The sequence below is a fragment of the Alexandromys fortis genome, unplaced genomic scaffold (assembly GCF_014885135.2).
Source record: "Alexandromys fortis isolate MF-2015 unplaced genomic scaffold, M_Fortis_MF-2015_v1.1 scaffold_89, whole genome shotgun sequence".
Lineage (NCBI taxonomy): Eukaryota > Metazoa > Chordata > Mammalia > Rodentia > Cricetidae > Alexandromys > Alexandromys fortis.
Window position 1 is genome coordinate 3,583,514 of NW_026067973.1, and position 23,935 is coordinate 3,607,448.

Sequence of the window (23,935 nt, forward strand, 5' to 3'; positions counted from 1 at the left end):
CAGCATGTATTTAAACTATAGCAAAACTGAAACATATTTGCCATATAGATCATAATGACTCCAAAGGAGCCATTATGCTCTATTATGTAATTACATAATCAAAGCATGCATAGTAATCAGCTTTTGGAATTCAATGCTAATCAAACATACCTATACTATGTGTTTAAGCTAAAATAGAGAGCGTTAATTTGCCATTAGTCAACTAAACAAGAATGTGTATACGGAATATTCATGGATAGCTTAATGTTGTGTCAGATAGTTTTTGTTTTGTATTCAGGGGAAATCAACAATTTTAATTGAAGAAAAACTAGCACCAAGGAAGATTCCTCTTTATCTTGCCGTTCAGAAATTTGCCTCACCTTTTACTGATTATAAAGGAGATTAAGGGTAAATTCAATCTTTTTCCCTTCTATAAGCTCAAGCGACACAACAGAAATTTTAGAGCAGTGAATACTTAGGACTGTCTGGCCACCTGTATGCATAGAACACAGTCTTAGAAATGCTACCTAAAACCATGGCAAAGCCTTCAAAACAGCAGCAAAAAGTTAGCATTTATCGTTTTTATAATTAGAACAAAATCATTGCATGCCGTTTAGAAACAGGGGAGAGGAGGCCCTTCTAGGGGCTCGGTCAGGACATATGTCCTGTCCCCGTGGTTTGTGGCGCATCTCTGTACAGAGCAGGTCTGTCAGGAAGAGTTGTTCTTGGAAGTTTCTTTACCTTGTCCAGGTAAAGAAGGTGGCACAGTGTTTGGGTTAGTGTCAGAGATCTTTGACCATTTAGTTACTGCTTGTCTGTAAGCTCACGGCTGTGTGGCTTGTGGTCATAATTGTTTTGACCATTAAGAAGATGAAGCTGGTCAACATTCCAATTTTCTTTTTTGGAACAGAAAAACATGGATGGGGATCAAAGAGGTTAACAGAAGCCTTGTGAGTCACAGACAGATTGATTGCTTTTGATTTTAAATAAATATTCAAGTATTCATGAAGCTTGGGATATTGCCTCCCTTAAAAATAAAAACATTGTATTTGTTTTGAAGAGGTCATCCCCCTAACCTTTAATCCCCACTTGATGGAACTCTCTTTTGGGACATGGCTTTCACTGTCTCTCACCAATATGTGGCTGACTCAAAATGTTACTGTCGTGTTTAAATGGGACTGAATTCTTTCATCAAAAGCCTTCGTGGCTTGAACTTCAAATAATTTATTTTCAAATTACTTTTACTGTAATTCTTATTAATTCAAATAGGTTTCTGATTTGATATAAAACTCTGTAAATGTAGGGAACAGTTTAATGAATTGAAAGATAGGATTGAGTCTTTTAAAGGAAATGTACAAAATATGCTGACAATAATTGCTTAGATAGAAATCAAATCTTAATGGCTTTGTTAATGATTTGTAGCGCACACTGTGTTTACGTTGACTTGAGGGAACATACGCAGTTAGAAAGATTTCTCCCTCTGCGTTTCAACAGAATCTTAATTTTTTGTTTCCTTTTCTGAGACATTCTCATTTCTCTGTTCTGGCTCTGGGAAACTTTAGCTAGAACTGCAGTGTTCTGCTTGTCATATGGTCGCACTCGGTCAAGATGGGCTCTCTCCTTCTGCACTGGGCACTTATTTAACAGGTGGTAAAGATAGGATACAATAGAAGTGAGCAGAAGTGGTAAGTCAGGTCACTCAGGGCTACCACAGCAGTCAAGAATAAGCTTTCCAAAGGCATGCAGGTGCTTTGCTCCTTTAAAAGTTTCAAACTTTGATGCCTCTTGGACAATAGGAATGTACAACCTCAAGTCTTTGATTGCTGTAAACCTTCCAAATCTGGCCTTGGGGAGGTGGTGGGAAAGAGCGCTTGCTGGTCAACATGAGGACCCGAGTCTGAATCCTCATAACCCACATAAGAACTGGGCGTGGCTACTTGTGCCTATAACTGGGGGGCTAGGGAGAGACAAGCAGTCCTGAGGCTCTCTAGACCACCAGCCTAGCAAAAACATGGTTAGCTCCAGGTACAGTAGGAACCCTTGAATCACCCGTCATCCTTCTTTGGCACACCTGCTGCACTGGCTCACAGTCCTGCACACAAGTACATGCATATGTGCGCACAGAATTTAAGAAATACACTTTCCGGGACTGTAGTAGGAGCTTTTAAGTCCCTGAGTTCATCATCATCAGGGTGAATTTTCTTTTAGCCATCCACATTGGGGACTTGGGTGCCTCCTGTTTAGACAGTAACCCTGCCAAGTTAATATTAAGGGTTCAGTTTTTCCTAGAGCAGAGATGGAGACAGAGTTTCTCTAATATGATGTAATTGCTGAGGGAGAAGGCTGGGGACTTAAGTGTCGCTTCTTTGTGCAAACCACCCTCTCGGTTAAGTGTCATGGTGCCCCTCTGTGTGTGTGGGTAGGTGGGAGTTTCCATAGCTGCCATAGCATTCGCTGAAATCTGGTTTAACTGTGACTTGTCATTTTGTTATGTGCTTGACAGGGAAGACGCCCCCAGTTTTATTTGTTTTATTGTTTTATTTGTTTTATTTGTTAACAGCCGGGCAGCAAGGGCGAGAGCTCTGGGCATTGGCAAATGCCCACTGTGCCCTGGTAATAAAGGCTTTCTCTGGAGGCAGACTGTGCTGAGTGCTGAAGGGGGAGGCAGTAGTAAACAGGTATTTTGCATTCAGGACGGCCTCTCTCTCATCTTGAAGTGTGTAATTGTGCTCAGGATAAATTACGGGAATAAAAAAAAAATCACAAGTTGCTCATAAGGAAATAACCCTCTTTCAAAACAAGTAAAATTTTCAAAGCAGAGACAAAGGGACCTTAGCAACCAGTTCTGAGATGTTGGCTGGTAAGCAGGGCAGTAGGGAGGGAGTTGTCTTCCCGAAGCAGGTTCTAACACTCCTCAGCTCAGCCACTTCGCTGAATCACACCAGGCAACTTCCCCAAACCAGGCTCTGCAGTTCAATCTTTATGGTAGAAATACTGAAAACACCAGAAGTCTGGGAAGCGGGAAGCAGCTAGTGCCCCGCCCTGCACTGGGAACACCTCAGTTCTTCTTCCTATTTCTCACTTCCCACCTCTGGCTTTGAGATCCTGTCACTTGTCACTTCTGTAAGGATGGATAGGTTGCTGATTAAATGGACAGGGATGGAGTCTAGCATTTTGTACAATGCCACCTAAAGGGAGTATTTAACAAAATGATGTTTAGAAAAGTCTCTGAGAAATTATATTAATTGCCAACCACTAATAAAGAACTTATGTCCCAACACCAGCCCTGTCAAGCTGCTATCAGGGTCACTGGTAGTCATCAAAGGAAGTTTTACCTTTTGTAAACAGTAAGCTTTCTTGTCACTGTAACTGCCCAAGAAGTGTCTGGTTTAATGGAGGATGCTTGCTCATGAATGAAGGGCTCTCTTTGGTTCAGGTCTTTGTTTTTAGGAATTACAGAGCAACTCTGAAAGTTAGCCAGGTGTGGTGGGGCATGTTTATAATCCCAGCACCCTTAAGTATAAACGAGGAAAATTGCCATAAATTTGAGGATAGCCAGTGGTACATAGCTCGTAGCAGACCATTCAAGAGCACACAGCAAGACTCTTTATGGAAGAACAAACTACAGGGCTATCATGATGAGATGCCTACTGCCACGCCTGAGCAATTTGATCCCTGGAACCTACATGATGGAAGAGAATAACTGACTCCAGAAAGTCCTCTGGCTTCCACATGCACACAAGAATAAGTAAGTAGAACTATGTGAAGAAAAATAGACAACAGAAACCCTGAAAGTTACAGGAAGCATCCCTATAACATAACAACTTCTGGTCTAAATTAAAATTCAGTTTGATTCTGTCTCCCAAACTTCATCCAAATACACCAATTAGCGGTCGAAAATGTCTACACATGCCAGCCACTGCTCCACCCTTGAAATAAATTACCTGGCTGTTAACAGCTTCATTTAATGGCTAGATATTTGTACCTGTTTGATTTCTTTTCCCCCAGAACACATACTGTTCCTGCCTTGACAGTATGTCAGCTAATTGAGTTTTAGAAAACTCTGAAGGGTTTTAAAATGCATTCTTTAAGGAAGATACCCAAGTTTTGTGTTTCTCTCCTGCTACACATGAGATTGCATTTTGTGACAACCTAATTGTCTCAACATTCATTTCAAGAGGGAAATTTATCAAGTCATAGTATGTACTCTTCCTGTTGGAAGACATATTGGAGGATGTGAGCAGCAATCATTTTTACATAAAGGCTTCGGGCAGTAGAGTACTGACACACATACTGTATTTTCCTTGCTGTCACTCAAGTCCTTTGCCTCAAATAAATAGGTCATTATTATCCCATTGCAGCCATCTATGGTGCCTCAAAGTATGGGGCTCTGTTTAATATAACTGCCATCCAGCTGACCTGTATAATTTATGGGTGATTTTTTTAAAAGGACATTCTTGGGCCACCATCATCAGCCAAAGCACTTTGATGTCTTTCAGCCAAATATTTCATTATCACATAATTTCCTGTATTGGTACTACAACCATATTAGAAGTTGACTTTTTTCTTAGACACTGGATATTGGCCTTAATAATTAAAAACTAATAACTCCATGACGTTGACAGCATCACCATGGGTTTGCAGTTTAGCACAGCTAAGACAAAAAGTTTACCTGAGCGACTTGATAAATGGACAGGTCAGATAGTACCCCATTTTAAGTAGTAAGTAGGAATGTATGGATTGTGTTATAAAAAGGAAACAGAAACAAAAACAAAACATCTTTGATTTTGTCACTACCTTTGTTCTTAAAACCCAAAACCGTGCTTCACTCCTTGGCTCCTAACCGCCAACACAAAGGCTACTATAGTTACAGTAGCCTCCTCTCTTAATATTCTACAGTGCCGGAGAACTTCCATGTAGAACTAAAATTAAAGCCAATCATTATTTCCACAGGAACCGTCTTATTAGAACAGGGCGGAATTAGAGGCAGCTTTAAATCTCAGGAGCTTTAGTTAGTATCCAAAGGGACTGGTGCCCCTCAGCAGGCAGCCTCTGCACGCGTAGAAGAAATCCCTACCTGTCCCAAGAAGATCCTATTTGGTAGTCCGCCCCCTAAAGGCAAGCCCCTGTCTTTAGCATCGTTTTACCCTCTCATTACTCGGTGTCATTTTTCCTTAATTTCCATGCCTGACTAAGTTACCCATGCAAACATACGGTGTCCTGTTCACACTTACCCATGGCCAGCACGTCCACCTTGAAAAGCTGGCCTGATTGGCAGGAATTCCCGTCACCTTAGTCTTGGCTCATATCTGGGAATAACCCATTCCTTCCTGCTGGGTTCTGAATTCTGTGCTTGTTACCGGAATCCATACAGGAAAAGCAAGCCCTTCACTGTGTTTTCCGATCCTTCTCCACTCTGTTACTCTGTGCTAGCGTTCTGCACCCTCCAAGCTTCCCCAGTTCAGTCTCACTCTATCCAGCCACATAGGCCTGTGTCCTCACAGCAGGCCTCATTTCCAGGGTCATGGAGCTCAAGGTCAAGTTTCATTTGGGTTTGCTCTACAAGCACCAGACATTTCGTTTATCTGTAGCTCTAATAATCCCCCCCCCACACACACACACACACATTCTTCTAGTTTCCTCTCTTCTAATCCTCTACCAGGGGCCAGTCTACTTCTAGGCTGATTTGGCTTTAAGGCATCTTAGACACCCCATCACACTTTCCTGCCAGGAAAGGATCCTTCAGAAGAAGTGTGATAGCAGGTGGAAATCCTCCACTTATTCTAATTGTGCCTCTATTTATGCTGCCTCCAGTTTTGTATTCTTTAAAGGAGCATTTATCTTTGACCTTTGCTTCTTGATGTGACAACATTTCTTCAAGGACTGAAGAAGACACCCTAAGCCGATACATGGCCGGCTACACAGAGAGTCCCTGCAGAGCAGGAACCCTGAGCCGGTGTTCTTGCTGTATTTGCTGCTCCCACACATGATAATGGCTTACTACGTGTGGGGATTTGTGGTCTAGAGAATGATGGCGGTGATGGTGATGATGATGGTGACTGTGGTGGAATGATGACGGCCATGATGATGATGTGATGGAGACAGTAATAGTGACGACAGTAGTAGCAGCTACCATCTGTTTAGTTTGAGAAGCCAGACGTGGTGCCAAGTGCTTTGTGTTTATAACAACTCTGTGGGATAGCTTTTAATGACTGCCCCCATTTTGTAGATGGGAAACTGGCTCGGGTATGGTAGATAAATTTCCTGATGTAAGAACAGTCTGTCTTCGCCTTTCTGGACTGACTGTTACATCTGCCGCCTGTAAACACACTTTTTGTTTGGGAAATTGACATTAGGTGTCTTTTGTATACATCTCAGCTCCCTAAAGGCTGGGACAGCATCCCAGACTTCCCTGCCTCCTGTTATGGCAACCACAGAATCGAACACTTCACAATTCCTTATCTTCTGCTTCTAAATTGAACTTCCACCTAGTGCTGTGGATCTTTTCACACATTTGGGAGATGCTCTGGCTCCTGGAACAAATCTTGTTGCTGCAAACTAGTGCAGCCCTAAAGCTAAGCCTTGTATCAGTGGATCTGAGAGCTCTCACATTTTGACATGTTCTGAAAATGTTTTAGTGGCTGAAGGGGTTATCTGCAGGGAGGATGGTGAGCTCAGAGCTGCCTGAGACTTTGGGTGAGTTATAAAGGTGTGTTTCTGAGAGCTGAGTCAGACTCTCCACTGGAGACCTTCTGGGTTGTATTGAGGTCCCAAAGAGCCAGTCTGGTCCTCATGCCCACACATGTCTGTTGCGAATGTCAGCATCTGCTAACTAGACAGGGTCATGTTTTGAACCTTCTTGCTTCAGTTAAATGACCCTTGAGTTTGGCTTGACTCAGGGTATGTGGTCTAAGCTTGGCCACACTTTCCCTCTTCTGGGTGGGAGATCTTCAACGTTCACACAATCACCACACTGGTTTTTCTGCTTTCATCTCAGCACACTGCTTGGCAGTTCAAAATACTGGAAGTTGGGAGCTCAGTACCCCTCACTTTGAGCCATGACAATTCCAAGCTTAGTTGTTTCCTAACCAAGCTCTGCCTTAGTTTGATGACTCGTTTTGTGAACTAGGAAGAAAAGTATTTAGGGCCATATCAGACATTACTTCTATAGTGCGTTTCTCACTTCTTTCTCTTTGGTTGGTCTCACTGACTAGATGTCAAGTGATGGGGGTTCCGTCTGACCTTTTTCTCCCTTTTTTTGAAGGTGATGGACAGAATCTGTTTACTAAAGACGTGACAGTGGTCGAGGGAGAAGTCGCAACCATCAGCTGCCAAGTCAATAAGAGCGACGACTCTGTGATTCAGCTGCTGAATCCCAACAGGCAGACCATTTACTTCAAGGACTTCAGGCGTAAGTTTCCACCCCGCAGTAGTAGATGCCAACTTTTTTACCTCTGTGTTGTCTTGATAAAGAGATTGCCAAGGCCACCTTTTTCTAATTTAATGTTAGATGCTTAAAGTTTAGTCAATTCTTTAGAGAGAAGAAAGAGACAGGCAATCATAATCTTTCTACTTAATAGAAACCTTGAATGGTCCCCTTTAAAAGTCTTACTTTGCAATAGGAATTGATTGTAGTAATTCAAGGTGAATTGCAATCGAGTCCCAAATACTTAGCTGACACAAACAACTCAAATAGGGTAAGGCAAGGAAAATATAGCATTCTGATAGGGAATCTGTTTGGTTTAAAGATTAGCATTTTCAAGGCAATCTATATCTGTAATGGCAGGACCAGATCTTTCACCGTAGTCTCTGCTGTACAGAGATAGCCATATGCTGAGATCCATTCAAATGCAATTTAACAAAGGCCAGCCTTTGAAACGGAATTGGTTATGACACCAATGGCTCATACGGTTGCTGTGGCTTCGCAGGACACCTAACTGTGAAGCAGTATCCACCAAGCCTGTTTTCCACTGCTTGACTCCTGTTCACTCCCAATATTTTGGGTCATTCTGTCGGGAAAAGTTGATAAACAAGGAACATTTAAAGGGACTAAAGAAGAGCCAGTGCATAGCATGGCTCAGAAGCTAGAGGTACTTGTACCAAGCCTGACCACCTTAGTTCCATTTTCAAAATCCTCATGGTGGAAGGAGAAGCCAACTCCACAAAGTGGTACTCTGAATTTCACATGCATGTGGCACTAATAACCTTTGCGAAAATTCATAAGACGTTGAAAAAGATCTTTTGCATTAAAAAAGAAGCCCACATATGGTGCTTTTTTGGTGATTCCAATTTCCTGTTTGGGATCTGAACAGTTTCCTACTGTTAGGCAGACATACCTAAAAAACTGTAACCAACTAAGGCCTCTAAAGGCTCTGGATCAGGCTGTCCCACCTCAATTCATATCCAAGTTAAATAGTCTGATATAACATGTTAAAAATTGGTATTTTATATTTTGCTTTAAAATTACTTTTTGTTCTGTTTTCTTTAATAATTTGGACCCACTGGGTTTTTTTGTTTGTTTTTTGGCTTTGTGTTTTCTTTCTAAAAGTACTTTTATTTCTGATCCTCTTGTACCTACCTGAGAGAGCCTGGCATGTTGTACAGTGCACTCAAAGCCTGCCTCTGCATAAGTTTCTTTAGGATAGGTCACTAGGGTTATTTGTCTGCATGGAGCTACTGCAGAAACCTAAAATAGCACCAAATACACACAGAAAGATTTACATCATTTCCATTCAGCAGCTGTTTTTCTCCATCTGACTTTTCCTCTTGCCTAGTTAGGGAAATAGATTGTCCGTCATCTTTTGCACAATTACTGACTGTGTTTTGTTCCACAGCTTTGAAGGACAGCAGGTTTCAGCTGCTGAATTTTTCCAGCAGTGAACTCAAAGTGTCACTGACAAACGTCTCAATTTCGGATGAAGGGAGATACTTCTGCCAACTCTACACCGACCCCCCACAGGAGAGCTACACCACCATCACAGTGTTGGGTAAGACATGCTTCTTAGTCCCCGGGAGCCAGTGGGATGACCCACGCTACCAAGTGTCTTCCAGTACAAGGACAGGGTTAAGAGTAGGTCTCACTGTTCCAACTTGTTTTAGGGAGAATCACCACCCACCTTGCTGAATTTTAAAAATAGCCTGTTCTACCAAATCCTCTAAGGAAGAGTCCCTGGCCTTCTTTATAGATTCCACCTGCTCTTGGATGTCAACCCTCAAGCTTCAGCAATGAGGATGAAGAGCGGTTAAAGCCCTTAAATGAATCACTCCCCGCATGAAACGGCATTACTTCTAATTGTCCCAAGATTTCCCTTCTTCTGTGCAAGAGACGGGGAGATGGCTCCCATGGCTGTAGCTATGGAGTGTACCCATGGCAAAGCTCAGATATCTTGTGATGATTTTCCTTCTGACTGACATCCTTATTCAAATGTGCTTTATCCCTTCCTCTTTGGCTTTATTTATATATTGCCTATTTATTACTGATATCCCAGCTCATGCTATGGAACAGAAAACCTTCCCCATGAACACATTCTTTGCTACCAGGTGCAACCATCAGACATAGGCAGTTGAGAGTGGCTTACCTGGAAACAGCAGAGAGCTGTTGGCAGGCTGTGAGGTCACCTCCTGTGCTTGTGATTTTTCACTGAGATCCCAGTGGCCAAGGTGATGGTTTATGTTGTGTTACAGTCAGCAGGTATCTCTCTGCTGAAGGGTCTGAGTTCACTGCAGTTAATACAGACACACACTCTGGTGCATTACAGGAGCTGATCCGGGGTTTTGGAACTGAATTTTCAAGGACATAATACTGTAGAGTGAGGCAGGATCTCTGATTTACACCTTCAGGAAGATGATGAATCAAAGTCTATTTGAGGCAGCAGGCTGCAGCTTTTTGGTGTAATGATATGAAGATTAAAGAGGAAAGATAAATATGAAGGACATTTTCACTGGGTGTGTGCACATATATGTATTTATGAACGTACATATTGAGCTGCTTCCTCATTGCTTTATTTAAACACAGCTGTAAAAGGGAAAATATTTTTAATTCATTAAGCCGACTATGTGCCCAGAGCCTGCATATATTTTTGACATGACTGATTGTGCTTTTAGAAAGTCAGGCTTAACGTCTGGCCACACAGTTTCTAGTGTGGACTATGTGCGGGCACCTATAGCATGCACGTGTGTGTCTGTCACTTCCAGATTTGATCTGTGCAGGGTCTGCATGGAAAGTCTGCTGGAGTGTTTTGGTATGGTGCAGATGAAGCAGATTGCCGGGAAACATTTGAAGTTTCCCGTATCTGCTTGTCTACTCGTGTGTGAATACAAACATGTGAAGGCATGTGTGACTTGACCATCTACACCTGAGCCTCCATCACTTGCAGCATCTCCACAGGGGTGATGGCAAAGAAACAGAATATACCCAGGACATTTTGTATTTTCTGAATTTTTTTTTACTACACAGACCTTTGGTTTTGGTATTTTAATTTCACAGAAAAAAAATATTAACAGAGATAAGCCATTCTGCCAAGGTTACAAAGCACACAAAAAGAATTAATAATCGAAGGAAAGCACCTGAGTTCAATCCCCGGAATATAGACATGATATCATGCACTTGTAGTTCACACATTAGCGAGGCAAGCAGATGGATCCCTGGGGCTGGCCAGCCAGTCTAATGTTCTCGGAGAATCCCAAGCCACCGAGAGACTTGTCTGAAAAAACAAGGTAGATAGTGCCTGAGGAACAATGTCTGAGGGCTAGTCTCCACATGCATGTGTTGTACACAAAGACAGGAACATGTGCACGTGGATACATGTGCGTGCATGTATGCATGCGAGCACACATAGCATTAAACCCTAGGGATGAAAACAGACCTTACTAATCTGCCTGACAAGCGCTGGGCCTGGTAACATGGGTCAATTTCAGTTAAAGCTCAAGTGCTGTGTTTCAGGACATTCCGGAGCTTCACATTTTGTTTTCAGGAGCACATCTTTTGGACCATTGCAAAACACTGCTTCCTGTCAGTTATTGGTGTCTGGGGCATTTATTCTAAGTCACAGTCCTACGCTAGTTCAACTGTGCGTGTACCCTTTGCTTGGATCAATTGCCAACATATAGACTCCTGAGAGGCATCATGGCTGCAATCCATTTGGAGGTCTCATTATTCTAGAAGTAATAGGATCCTGCTTGTATTTTATAGAGGCATTAACTTAAGTGTACTTGAAAGTAATACTAGTCAATGTTCTTTTTGCAGATATTATGCATTCATTTAATATTCTTTCCATTGAAGTTACTCTAGGATTCCTTGACAGAGTAAAATTGTTGTCATCAGTGTGAGAGTCTTTCATATTCCAAAATCTGACAATTTCCACTCATACACATTCAAACCTTCCTCCTAAGGTTTAGAGTTTTAGATATTATAATGAATGAAGAATGATATATTAGCATCTCCGTTGCTATCCATGGCGCTCTAAAAAGGATTCCATATATACTTACACAGCTGTCAAACTCCTCGATAGGTTGAAGATGCTCATTTTAGTGCATATGACTATTAGTTATTTAATTCAGCAAAAACTTTAGCATACTTATAAGATACCGAGATGAGTGTTTGTGAATGGCTTCTATGCTATTCTGTAGTTACATTATGTTTAGATTTCATCTGTGCAAAACCCGAAAACTCTCCTGCAATAGTTTCTTGTGTATTCAGGTGCCATGTGGACCATTCAGTCCTTCCACTTGTGACGAGTTCATGTCCTTATCCAAGCACACAATGTGGTACTCTTAATATTCTGTTCATAAGAGGAGATGAACAAGAGAGAGAAGACGCTGTGCTGCAAAGAAAGCAGTTACTGATAATAGTAGCTAATATTATTACAGTCCTGTCCTCCTAAGATTAGCGCTCATTCTTAAGACTCCAGGAACGGGAGAACCTAATTATTTTAAAGGGTCTTAGAGTGAGATCTCACATACTGATCAGCTTTAAGACTCCTCTTTTGTGGTAATTAATGTGACTCATCTTGATATTGCTGATTTTTTTAATGTTGTAGGCGTAATGTTTATAATTAGCACCCTTATAGGTTTGAGGTTAGCTAAGAAGAACCTTGACATTCCAGGCTGTTTTCTAGTGCTTCCCTGTGGGTGATTTTTCATTCAGGTTTTCCTCTGCATGCTCCTTGCCAGACAGATCTGTGGTTGTTTCCATTAATGGCTGCAGGCAGCTCTTACTAGCATTGTCTGTTTAGTGGATCGTATATAAGTGTGTTCTCTGGCTAGCAACAGTTTTAATTCATTTTTCTAGAAATGGATTTCATACTTTACTGACCTCTTTTATATTAGAATAGGCATTATTAAATCAGGGTGAAATTAAAGGGGGAAAAAACAGGATAGGATTAATAGGCCAAAAGAATTTTTTCTTCTCCAAGCTTCTGTTCTTAGAAAGGCAAATTTCTCCTCACTTGTATTGTCCAATTCTTCATTGCTCTTTCAGAGTCCAAGAAATGTCGACCCCTGTGAGTGTTTCTAATTCAGACTGAATAAGGGTTTCTGCATAGGGGTAAGAGTCCAAGAGAACTGCCTTTACAACATCAAAAGTGTACCTCATTATCAAACCTTATCCTTGTAACCAGACGGCTCCCACCCCACTTGCCTCTTTCTTCTTCTGCTCTCAGCAAAGAGGAGCAATACTGATCCCACCCTTGAGAAAACTGTTTATGAGCTTGGGAAAAATCATTGAGCTATTTCTCAAAATGATGACCTCAACAATATGTTAAGTTTATTGTTCTTTATGCGGGCATATTTTCCAGCTTTTGGAGTTTTCTACACTTTTCACTTGGCTTAAGGTAAAGAAGATGCCAACTGTACAGGAAGGTGATCCTGGGAACAAAAATAGACTGAGATTACTCTGAAGGTCTTAGGGACATAGTGTATCTGTGGACAACAGAGGTCACAGCAACACAGCTAAGACCAGTGGGGCAAAGTCAGATACAAACCTTACTGACTGTCAAGCTCTCAGCCCCCAAAGTCAAAAGGTGCTGTTCATGGATTTTCCTGTCTTGTGTGCACCATCTTGTTTTTTATTTCCTTGCTTTGAATTAGCAGACACTGTCGTTGATGTGGGAGGAACAGACACCATCTTTAGGACCAAATGGAGGTAGTAAAGGCTTTCCACCAAGAGATGCCATTGGAGATTGTTACATTTGAATGTAAATTGTCTGTTATGGCTTTGTATATTCTGTTTTTTTTTTCAACAACTGGCATGCTTTGGGGAAGTGATCAGGTCTTGAGGTCTCTGACTTAATCAGTGAATTCATCCTTGGATTGATTTGTAACATGATAGCATCTGTGAGAGTGGTAAACCGTGGGATATAGGGACTCACTGAGAGAAACATGCCATGGGAAGCATGTCCTTGGAGCGACATCTTCTTGCCCTGGCCCCTTCTAGGTCCATTCTACTTGCTTCCTGTCTGCCATGACATCCTTCGCACAGCTCCATCACTGTATTGTTCTGCCCAGCTGTGGGCCCAGGAACACAGATTCCAGTCACCAAGAACTGAAGCCTTTGAAACTGTGCACTGAAAGAAGTAGTTCTGCTTGTCTTTGTTTTATTTAGGTGTTTGGCCAACACAAAGAAAAGCAACTCAGAAAGAAATGAGCAGTTGGTGGAGGTTATAAGAGGCCTGGGGTGAGGAGTCTTTCTGTCTCTTCAGATCCACTGTAAAACACGAGAGAACAAAGGCAAGGTATCCAGAACACAGAGCATGACTGGCAGACTGTGTGGACACCACGCTCCACTGAGACTTAGACATCCGTGTGGAGCCGCAGCACCCCCTGGATCTGTTCCCATTAAGAAAAGCCCTTGATTCTGAGTGCCCATCAAGGTGTCTCTCCCAGGGTCATGAAGTGGGAGAAACACTGCATTCCGAGGGGATTCCAGCATGGTCAGTCGTTTTAGCCATTTGCCCTCTCTTGTGTCCTTGGTGTCATACTCTGACAATGATATTAATAATTACACTTCTCATCAGGAAGTATCCAGTGTATCAACTTCAAGATCTACTTTCTGTACTGTTTTCATTCCCACCCAGATCTCAAGAGACTGCCTTTTCTCTTCTCTGCTTCGAGTTGTTTGTAAAAACCCACCTATAGCCTTTCACTCCTCAGTCATTTCCTTTCTCTTTCTCTGGGGCTGTCATTTACCAAGATCTTGGTTTCTTTAGGTTTAGACAGTGGTTTCCACAGACATTTGGTTGAGCAGTGGCATTTCCCCTTCAGAGTTCCCACCATCATGCACCCAGAGTGCAGTGAGGTATTTGCTTATTCCACGTATATACTGTCTGTGTATCCCCTGTGCACTATCTAGACACACAAATGACAATCAGTAACCCACCCGACTATCATTTGCACAAATAACTGAAAAGGACACAGCCAGCCGAAGCATCCTGTTTCTTCGTCACTGCCTTTCTGTGTCTCTAAAAATTCTATCAGATGTACACCCTTAAACTGAATGCTGAACTGTCTCCTTCTACTTAGTTTTTAAAATGTGTTTTTGCCCTGAGTAAGTACTCCTTTGAGCCATACCACATTAGCAATCCACCCGATTGAGCAAACGTGTTGTTTTCCTTGTACATAGGAACAGAGAGCAGTACCTTTGCTCCAGCGGTTACCCCCTCCCTGCCTCTACAGTGCACCATCTTGCTGAGAAGCATATGCAACAATCATTTTGTTTTTCCTCTTTCATCATTCTCTATAAGAGTTTTCAATCGCTCTAATTCAGTATGAAAGTCTTCCTGTGGACAGAATTTTCACTTTGGACTGGAACAGTTGGAAATCCCAAATAACATGGTTTAATCCCATAATTTATTGAAGCGGTATCAGAGATATATTATTCAACTTGATGGTCAGGATGGCATGTTTATACATATTTAATTTCTTGTTTCTCTTCTGAGTTGAGAAACTTATTAATCATAAGTCTCAACCCTGTCTTTGCTTATTCATGGTGGTCAGGGCTCCTATTCTTAGATTTGCTCTACTGGATTCTGTATTCTTACTGATTTTTATTTCAGGAGGCTCAGTCTTGAGGTAGGACTGCACGTTATATGAAGCTGCACTGTCGATAACTCCCGCCATCACCGTCACTACTGTCATGCACATGCTCTTGATGTGCTATCAGTATGTCAGCCCTCAAGGCTTTTGTTTTGACTATTTTATTACAGAGATATTTAATATGCTTATAGAAAAGTGGTTTTAATTCTGATATCTGAGTGTCTTTCAAGCATTTAGGGATCTCTTTCACCTTTGGTTTCCAAGATCTGAGCATTAGAATTAGGAATATGGTAAATGCCTGGCACTCCCTATACTGCCAAACCTTTCTTTTAATGGCACTCCCCCCACTGGAGGACAGAAGTACATCTTATACGCATCTCTGGTTCGGTGGTACTGGTTCTGAAGCATACTTTTTCTGTGTGTGTTGGTGGTGAGTGAATTTTCTAAGGAACCCCAAGCTTTTTATCTTTGTTAGTAGACTTTGAAGTCTTTCCTATGAAGATTGAAATCCAAGGGTTGAGTTCAAGGAGAATTATTGCTTTCAAGGGCTTCCAGGTAAGGCCATTAATTTCAGTAGTATGTTCTCCTTGATTTTATATCTTATTTCCTTACCCATTTTCTAATGACTAATACCTGGATTGCTAATCTTAGGTCAGTGATGATTCAGGAATTGGAGACTGGCCACTGGTTACTAAATAGGATACATTTAGAAAAACATTCTGAATTAACAGATTACACATGATCCATTTACATGACATTGTCTATCTAGTTCCTTCCCCTCCTCAGGCTGTTTATTTGCCATTGGGATGTGATCCCATCAGCAATGTCCAATGTCTGCCTCTTCGTTGGTGACAGCAATGCTGCTTCCCAGTGAGCAGATGAGCCTATCCGTAAGTGGGTCCTGTGTTTATAAAGCATGTATGTTTGATTTGTAGTCCCTCCGCGTAACCTGATGATCGATATCCAGAAGGACACTGCAGTTGAAGGGGAGGAGATTGAAGTCAACTGCACCGCCATGGCCAGCAAGCCAGCCACCACCATCAGATGGTTCAAAGGGAACAAGGAGCTCAAAGGTACAATGCAGACTGCCCAAGAGTGAAGCGGTTAGCTGGCACTTGGCTCTAGCAAGCAGACCTTTGTGAAAAGGATAGACAAAGGCCCCTGCAACAAAATTGTTTATTCAGATATGGTTTCTAATCAATTAGCAAAAGCATCTGAGGCCAGAAGAGAATGACTTTCATTGTTTTCGTCTATTGCCTCCCTCTGTAGTTTGAGAGTTGGTGTTGAACCAAACACGTAAACTCGAGCTCTTCAGACCAGGAGGAGCTTGTGCTAGGGATATCCCGCAGTCCGAGGCTGTCCCTGTCTGTACCTCAGGTGTCACTGCGTTTATCCTCCGCTTTGTGCTGACTTAATGGTTCAGAGCCCCACATTTCCATGGCATGTGTTATTTAAAATCCCGAGTCATTCTGCCATGCACCATAGTTGGTGTGTGCTTGCCCGGAAGACTGGTGGCATCGCAGACCAAGAGCTTAAGTTCATTATGAATTTGCAAGGTCTACCTACCTTTTTGGCGAACCTGTGATTCTGTCGCCTGATTTGCCAGCCCATTCTTTTGCAAAGACTCTGATTTGGGGTGCCCTGCTCCTGTTTGACCATTTTCTGTTGCTTATTCTGTCTCTCATACCTGTCAGTATTTAGCTGTCTCTCTTTTCTAGCTTGCCCTAAAAGTAGTGCCTGGGCAAAGGACTCTGGAGTTCACCTCTACTTAACAGAAATACTAGCTGTGTGCCACAGTTTCCTGTGAAAATGGGAACAATAATAATAGGATATTATTATGAAGATGAAATGAGCGAATATTTACAAAGCATTAAGGAAGTGCCTGAGACAGAATAAGTGCTGTATGTGTGCTCATTAAATAAATGAACGGTGTGAGGAAGAAAATAGCCCTTTTAGGAAGGTGATATGGAACGCTATATCCAGAAACAGAATTCTGTAGAGAGCAGCAAGTTTCCGAAAGCTTGTTCTGTTTAAATCTCCTAGTTCCTAAGTATGGTTTTAGAAGGAAAGAGGTTCTCATTTCCCCTCTTCCCCTCTGTCTAAGTGAATTGAGCCATTAAATGTGGACCGATAAGTACAAAACATTCAAAGAAAGTTAATGGTGTGCCTTGCTCCTGGGAGTGCTGGGTTCAGGAAGGGACTGCCTAGGCCTATTCATTCCCTCCGGAAGCCGCCTCCTCCCTCCTTTTCTGGGTGTTCTTGGATGTGTCTCCCATCTGGCCCAAAGCCCTATATCTTACTTTGCTCTAGTCCACTGCCACTGCATTTTTCGTGTTCTTCCAGAAGTCTTCGAATTTAAACATTTCAATTACAATTTCAATTATGTAAATCCATTTACTTACTTTCCCTCTTAATTGTTGATGATGGGATGGGCAAAGGGGGTTGTTTATATCTCTGCTGCTGATTGAATTGCTTAGGGGATTTGGATGATGCCCTGGGATTTCTCAGAGGCATAACAGCCTTGTAGATATTTGAAGTTCAGATGATTGTAGCAGTGCAAAGCCTTTTTACTTCCTTCTCCCAAAACCTCAAGCAGCCAGATGTCAACGTGGTTGAACTTGGAACTGACTTGGCAGGAGGTTCAAAGAGAGAAATATACATAATATATTTGAATAAAAGTAATGTGTGTTATTTGTGTTTGGAATCTATCTGAAGTTCTGTTATTCGTGGCAGAAAAGAAAGAAACTAAGGAAAACAATCATTTTATGGGGTCCCTAGCCACAGGTTACCGTGACCAGCAATACAACAGTACCATCATCTTAGGTAAAATAATACTCTTGGGGTTGGGGAGAAGGAAGAAGATCTTGATATATTTTGTCTCCTGCAGGCAAATCGGAGGTGGAAGAGTGGTCGGACATGTACACTGTGACCAGTCAGCTGATGCTGACAGTGCACAAGGAGGATGATGGGGTCCCAGTGATCTGTCAGGTGGAGCACCCTGCGGTCACTGGAAACCTGCAGACCCAGCGGTATCTGGAAGTGCAGTGTGAGTAGCCAAGTATCTTGTTCTGAGGCCAGTGCTTAAAAGCTTCTCAGGAGTCATTCATTGGAAGTATACATCCATTTTATAAGTAGATGGATGTCCCTCTGTTGTCTTGGGAGAAAAATAATCTAAGGATCATTTTGCTGAAATGCTATTGTATTATCAAGTGCCAGTGAGATTGTGAAGAATACCAGCACATTGACCTCAAATGTGGAGGTAAAATAGTGTCAATCTGCTTTAGCGTGTGACTTAAAATCAGCCTCTTTTGGTGTTGACTGTCATCACTTTTAAGTCAACTAAGTCAGATGATCCTCCTTCCCCTTTTAGCTAATCAGAGACGCTGGATGTTTATTTTTATTTCCATTTCGTACCAACATTCTGTTCTAAATTGCAAGTTCTTGTCTACGTATCCTTAGTTAGAACAAAGAGTTGAAAGTTGAACTCTTTGAGCTTGGCACCATGTCGTGATGGCTTCATCCATAATGCTACACTGTAGTGAGTGAGACTGTCCCTAACCATTCCCTATCAACCAAAGAAGTTTTCCTCATCTTCTCCTCCAAACCCTTCTGCTTCAGATGGGGGGATCTTCTTTCTGCCCAAAGCCATGTTCCAGCCAAGGGTGTGACCAAGTTGTCATCTTCTCTCCCTTTTTGTCAAGACTTCTGTAGTCTGGCCTGGAAGGTCTAGAATACAGTGAAACATGTGTAGTTGATTAGAGATCTGATGGAAGAAGTACATTAGCAGCTCTGGGAGTTCTTCTCTAGTGTCCTAGGGCCATTGAAGTGAACGACAGCACCACAGACTGGGCCTAAAACCACAGAAATTCACTCACGATTCTAGCTGCCAGTGGATCAAAGTCAAGGTCTCAGTTTGGCCACTTTCCCTTCAAAAGCCTTAGAGAAGGTTCTTCATACCTCTTCCAGGACAAATGTGCTGTGAGTTCCCCACAAGGGCTTAGGGCTCCATGGCCTACAACCATCACTCAAGGGGTGTTCTTGTCATTGTGTATCATACAGGGGCACACTGTCACTGAATTTAGGGCCCACCCAGATAATCCAGAGTGGTCTCATCTTGAGATATTCAAGATTGCATGTGCAGAGATTCTTTTTCCAAATTAGATCATATTCACGGGTTTGTGGGGTTTGAAATTGACTTTGGAAGATATATTTTTAGTTGATACATTCCTTATTGTCTGTTTAAATTGTCCAAGTAGCCGGGTGGTGGTGGTGCACATCTTTAACCCCAGCACTTGAAAGGCAGAGGCAGGCAAAACTCTGTGAGTTTGAGGCCAGCCTGGTCTACCGGCGAGTTCCAGGACTGGCTCCATAACTACTGAGAAAGCCTGTCTCAAAAAACAAAAAACAAAAACAAAAAAAGTCAAGATGTAGGGAAATTTATAAACTCATAAGAGACCATCTTATCCAACCTCGTCTTGCCCTGCGAGCATGGCTCAATTTACATTAGAGAATGCAGGTTTTTCTTGTTAATTCATTTCCTCTACTTCATTATATGGCTTCATTATGAGCATCATGCTTATAATTTTCATATCACTAAAACTATTGTGGTGTAATGTCCCTATAATGGGAAAACAGAAATGATCAGATATTATCTAAATTGGCAGATACTAGATTTCTTGTGACTTTGTTAATATGTAATTCATTTAAGCAAACTTAATATCCATTAACGTTCCTTGTAGGGGCCCATTAGCTTTAATAATACATTAGCTCCTTCGTGAGTCCTGAGTGGATATCCACCCAGTTTCCACCCCTAAGCCCTTTAAGTAGTTTCCCGGAGTATCTTTTAAATAGAGGGTAGCCCCTCCCACCCACAGAATCACTCTCACTGCCAACTGCGGGCTATTTCAAGCCGTACACCTCCTACCCCGGGAACATGTGATCATGATTCCTAGCCTTGTGTTCATTTTCTGTAGATTCAAGAGGGATTTGTCCTTCCAAGAAAATGAATACGGCTCCGTATCTGAATCCATTTGGCTCCAATCTAACAAAGTACTGTGGGCTCCTCCCTTCAGGAGAGTGACTGTAACACCTCCCAAAAATGAGTCTGCAGCTACTGATCAGCTCAGACCTTTACCACGGCAGCCTTTTGTAGTTGACTCTCCTCTTCCCTCAGCTTAAGTTATGTAAACAATGTATTCCTTGACGCTTTTATAAAAAACAATATATGTAGATGAAGAAATTTCTTGTAAAAAGGAAGGTTAAGAGTTGCAGAGCTTTATGTAATTCTGAAAGGGCACTACGGGTCTGGTTTGTAATCTCAAGTAAGACTCTCCAAACTTAACAAAGTGCCCTGGCTCTTCAATCTATGTACATCATTCCATTCCCAGAGCTGTGCTGACCCTTATGAAGTCAGCCAGGAAGTCTCCAGTGTCTTCAAACACAGTTGGGATTCTCTGCTTCATTCCCAACCATCCTGAGTCTGCTTCAACACCAGTAGCTATTCTGTAGCAAAGGACTCCTGTCCCCAAGCCTCAGGCTCAAGTGCATTAGACTCTAAGTCTTAGCTGTTGATCAGTGTGGGTAGCTCAGCTCTATTCCTTCATAGCACAATCCATTCTCTCAGGCAGGCAGACATCTTGATGACCTGGAGGAAAGGGACAGGATTCTTAGAAGAGTTGCCCCGAAAGCAATCTATGTAGACACTGAACTCTTGTGGACACCCTCATGGAACAGCAGTACACTTCTCCCCCCTATTTTTAAATTGAGTCAAACTTCCATATGAGTTAGTTCATGTTTTACAAGTGACGGTCCCAGGAAAATGAAATAACAACCTTCACTCCATGCCATTGGCTATCTGACTTGAAGCATGACAGAGGAAGGAGCAATAAAAAGAAAAGAGACAGAGTACTTCTCCCCTTAAGATGGAGTGTCTCCATGTAACAGAGTGGACAAGGTTTGAGCTACAGCTTGGCATTGCTTTTGTCTAGTGGATTCAAGTCCTAATTAATTGAACCAGTATTTTGTAGTGTTTGTTTGTTAGTACCTCTATTTGTGGTACCAAGAGAAATTGTTGTGCCCAATTATGTGAAAAATCAGCCAGATGTGTATGCTGTCATACTTTTAATAACCCTTAAATTTTGGTGAGTACAGATATTAATTGTGTAGTATGCATTGAAGTGATTAACATCAATGTAATTTATCATCTGGAGATTTCTGAACATAAATAAATGAGTTGTTTTGTTCAGCAAGGTGTTGACCCCTCCAGAATGAGTGAATTAAAGTCCCCCCTCCTCTTTTTTATTATAAATATGAAAGGCACCACAATCAGCCAAGTGTTCAGTTATTTGATTTTCTGGGGCATTAGCCGCTCTTGTTTGTGACATTTCCCTGTTGGGTGCTCGTTTGCAAGCTCATTAATAAGGTTTTCTCATAGGAACATGGCTGGGAATGAAGAACATACAGTAGGGCTCTTAGTTTGCTCGCTTTCATTCAGAGACCCAGCAAGGGTACAGCAACATGCAGCTAAATGTTTAAAAAAGAAAATAATTATGTTAGCATGGTAGAATTCAGAGCTCTGCTCTCTTAGATGTTGTACAGAGAACAGTTGTGTCTTTTAAATCTGCTGAGCTGTATGACCCTAAAGTCTGTCTGTGCTCCATCCACCTTCTCCCACCCCCTGACATCTCGCAAACTCCAGATAGGTGCGTTGCCCAGATTTACACCACGGTTGATTAGAACGGGGTGTGATGCCGTTGTAGCACGGTTAGTAGAGCTTCAGATCTGAGGGAATGCACTCTTGTGGAGTAACAGCCTGTTTAAACGAGGCCAGTTCACGGTCTGCGTGCGAAAAGAAAGCTGTCTAAATAGCATCAAGTGGCAACACATCGCAACCTAAGCTGGGAATTCAAAAGGAAACTGCGACCCTCAGTACGGAATGCAGGGTGCTGTGCTGGAGGAGAGAAAGCCTTGCTCGGGACGCACATGAGCGTGAGCTGGAATGTCTGTGACGCACATGTGTGAGCTGAAATAGCTGTGGCGTGGCTTTCATCACCCCCCCCCCCACACACACACCGAAGTCTTCTTCTTTCTAATGTTTTGCAAGATGTCCTCATTTTGTTCAGGTTTTGTGCATGTGTCCATTTGTAAAGAGAGAGAAACAAATTAAGAGCTGAGTTAGAAGGAGAGAATGAAACAAAGCCTCTAGAAGCTGGTGTTGGAGCCCCTCCCTGCCCAGATTCTCACCTGAAGGTTAATCGTGTATGTGGGCATCATTCTCAAAATGAGTTTTATTGACTGGATGTAGGCAGGTATTTTATAAATCCATATTCCCATCCATCCAAGGTCTAGAGAAGGGTAGGTGGTGTTTGGTTTTTGTATTTTTCCCCCCATTCCCTCAACTGGAGGAAAATTGGGCTTTGAGGGGATGAACAGAATTCATTCTTTATCTGTGACAAAATGAATGTTTTCTGTGATATTGATAGCACGCTGTGGTGATGGAGGATGAAAAACCTGGAAATTGGGAAATCTTTCCTGTTTGGACTGGAGGATAAAACTTCCCAAAGCAGCTACTCAACTCCTCCCCACTCTCCTGGGTTATTTCTGTTCCCTGGTTGTATTCTTAAAGTCCAAACAGCTGTGTTTCAATTGGACCTGTTACTCTGGTCTCTAGGCTGTGTCCCACAGGATCCAATGTTTGTATTAATGAGCCGGGTTCCAGAGTGGTTTTTTCAGTGATTATTCCTTATGAGAAAGAGAGACCCTGAAGGACAATTTGTGACCTAGCATCCTTTGTCTTAGTCCAGAGCAGGGACAGCTCCAAGTTCCTGGAGTTTCCTGTGGAACGTGAGTGGTACAGTCCACAGGACTAAGGCAGGCAGGAAGCTAGTGACAACATTCAAGACGAAAGGGCAAGCTGAGGGCTGGGCAAGACAAGAACGCTCCCTGCGGGAAAGCCTTTGCCTTCTGTGGTTCCACCCCCAAAGCCATTCCAGTGCTGCTGTCACTGAGCTGTGCTGATAAAGATGGATGTTGTCTGGAGTGGCCGTCCAGTACCTACATAGCAAAGCTCTCCGCGTATATACTCTTTCCTTAAAGGTTTTTAATGCAGGGTCAAATTCTGATTCTGTGGAAGGTTAACTGATTATGACACTCCCCTCTAAAATTTAAAAAGAATTGTCAAACTAAACCCCTTATGGTGTCCCCAAAGATGCCAAGAATGTCAGGTAACAGTGTAGTTAAATGTGGTCTCATCAGCCGGAATACCTAAGCTGATCCTCCAGGTTGGGGAGCTGGCTTGACCTTCAAAACAAGCATATAGACAAACCCACAAATTTATCTTATTTTGACGCCTAAGGTGGGCTCCTGTCTGGTTTATTATTCCTAGTATTACTGTTATTTTAGTCTGTGGTAGAGCTAGAAGCAGAAGCCATGACCTAATGCCTCCCAACCTTTCTAATCCATCCCCCCCACCTCCCCCCCCCCCCCCCCCCCCCCCCCNCCCCCCCCCCCCCCCCCCCCCCCCCCCCCCCGGCTTTGTTCACCTCTTCTACAGATTCATCGTCAGATGCCTCCTCCTGTGAGGGCAGCACAGATGGGCGGGGATTAAAAGCACTGGCCTCTCTTCCATAGGACCTGAGTTTGCTTCCCAGCACCCACCTGGCAGCTTACAACCATTGCTAACTCCAGTCCCAGGAGATCCAGCACCTTTTTTAGGGCACCAAGCACATACCTGGTGTACAGACATACATGTAGGCAAAATACCCATGTGTTCTACATTAAAAGCCAAGCAAAACAAAGCCCCTCTCTTCTCACAGAATAGCACTTTTTGGTAATACTTGCTTCTGATGCTAGATATTTCTTCAAAGCTATGGGAAAACAAGCACTCAGTGAGTATGGACCCCATTGTCAACAGAACTATGTTCTTCAA

General features: G+C 42.5%; 1 protein-coding gene across 3 annotated transcripts in view; it reads left to right on the forward strand.

Annotated features, from left to right (window-relative positions):
- The window catches only part of Cadm1 (cell adhesion molecule 1), a 326,297-nt gene that overhangs the window by 255,276 nt on the left and 47,086 nt on the right, over positions 1-23,935 (forward strand). For all 3 annotated transcript variants that reach the window (XM_050156257.1, XM_050156258.1, XM_050156259.1), the window contains exons 2-5: positions 7,244-7,390; positions 8,814-8,966; positions 15,945-16,082; positions 17,897-18,055. In XM_050156257.1, coding sequence (XP_050012214.1) covers positions 7,244-7,390; positions 8,814-8,966; positions 15,945-16,082; positions 17,897-18,055 — 597 coding nt within the window. The remainder of the gene's footprint in view (positions 1-7,243; positions 7,391-8,813; positions 8,967-15,944; positions 16,083-17,896; positions 18,056-23,935) is intronic.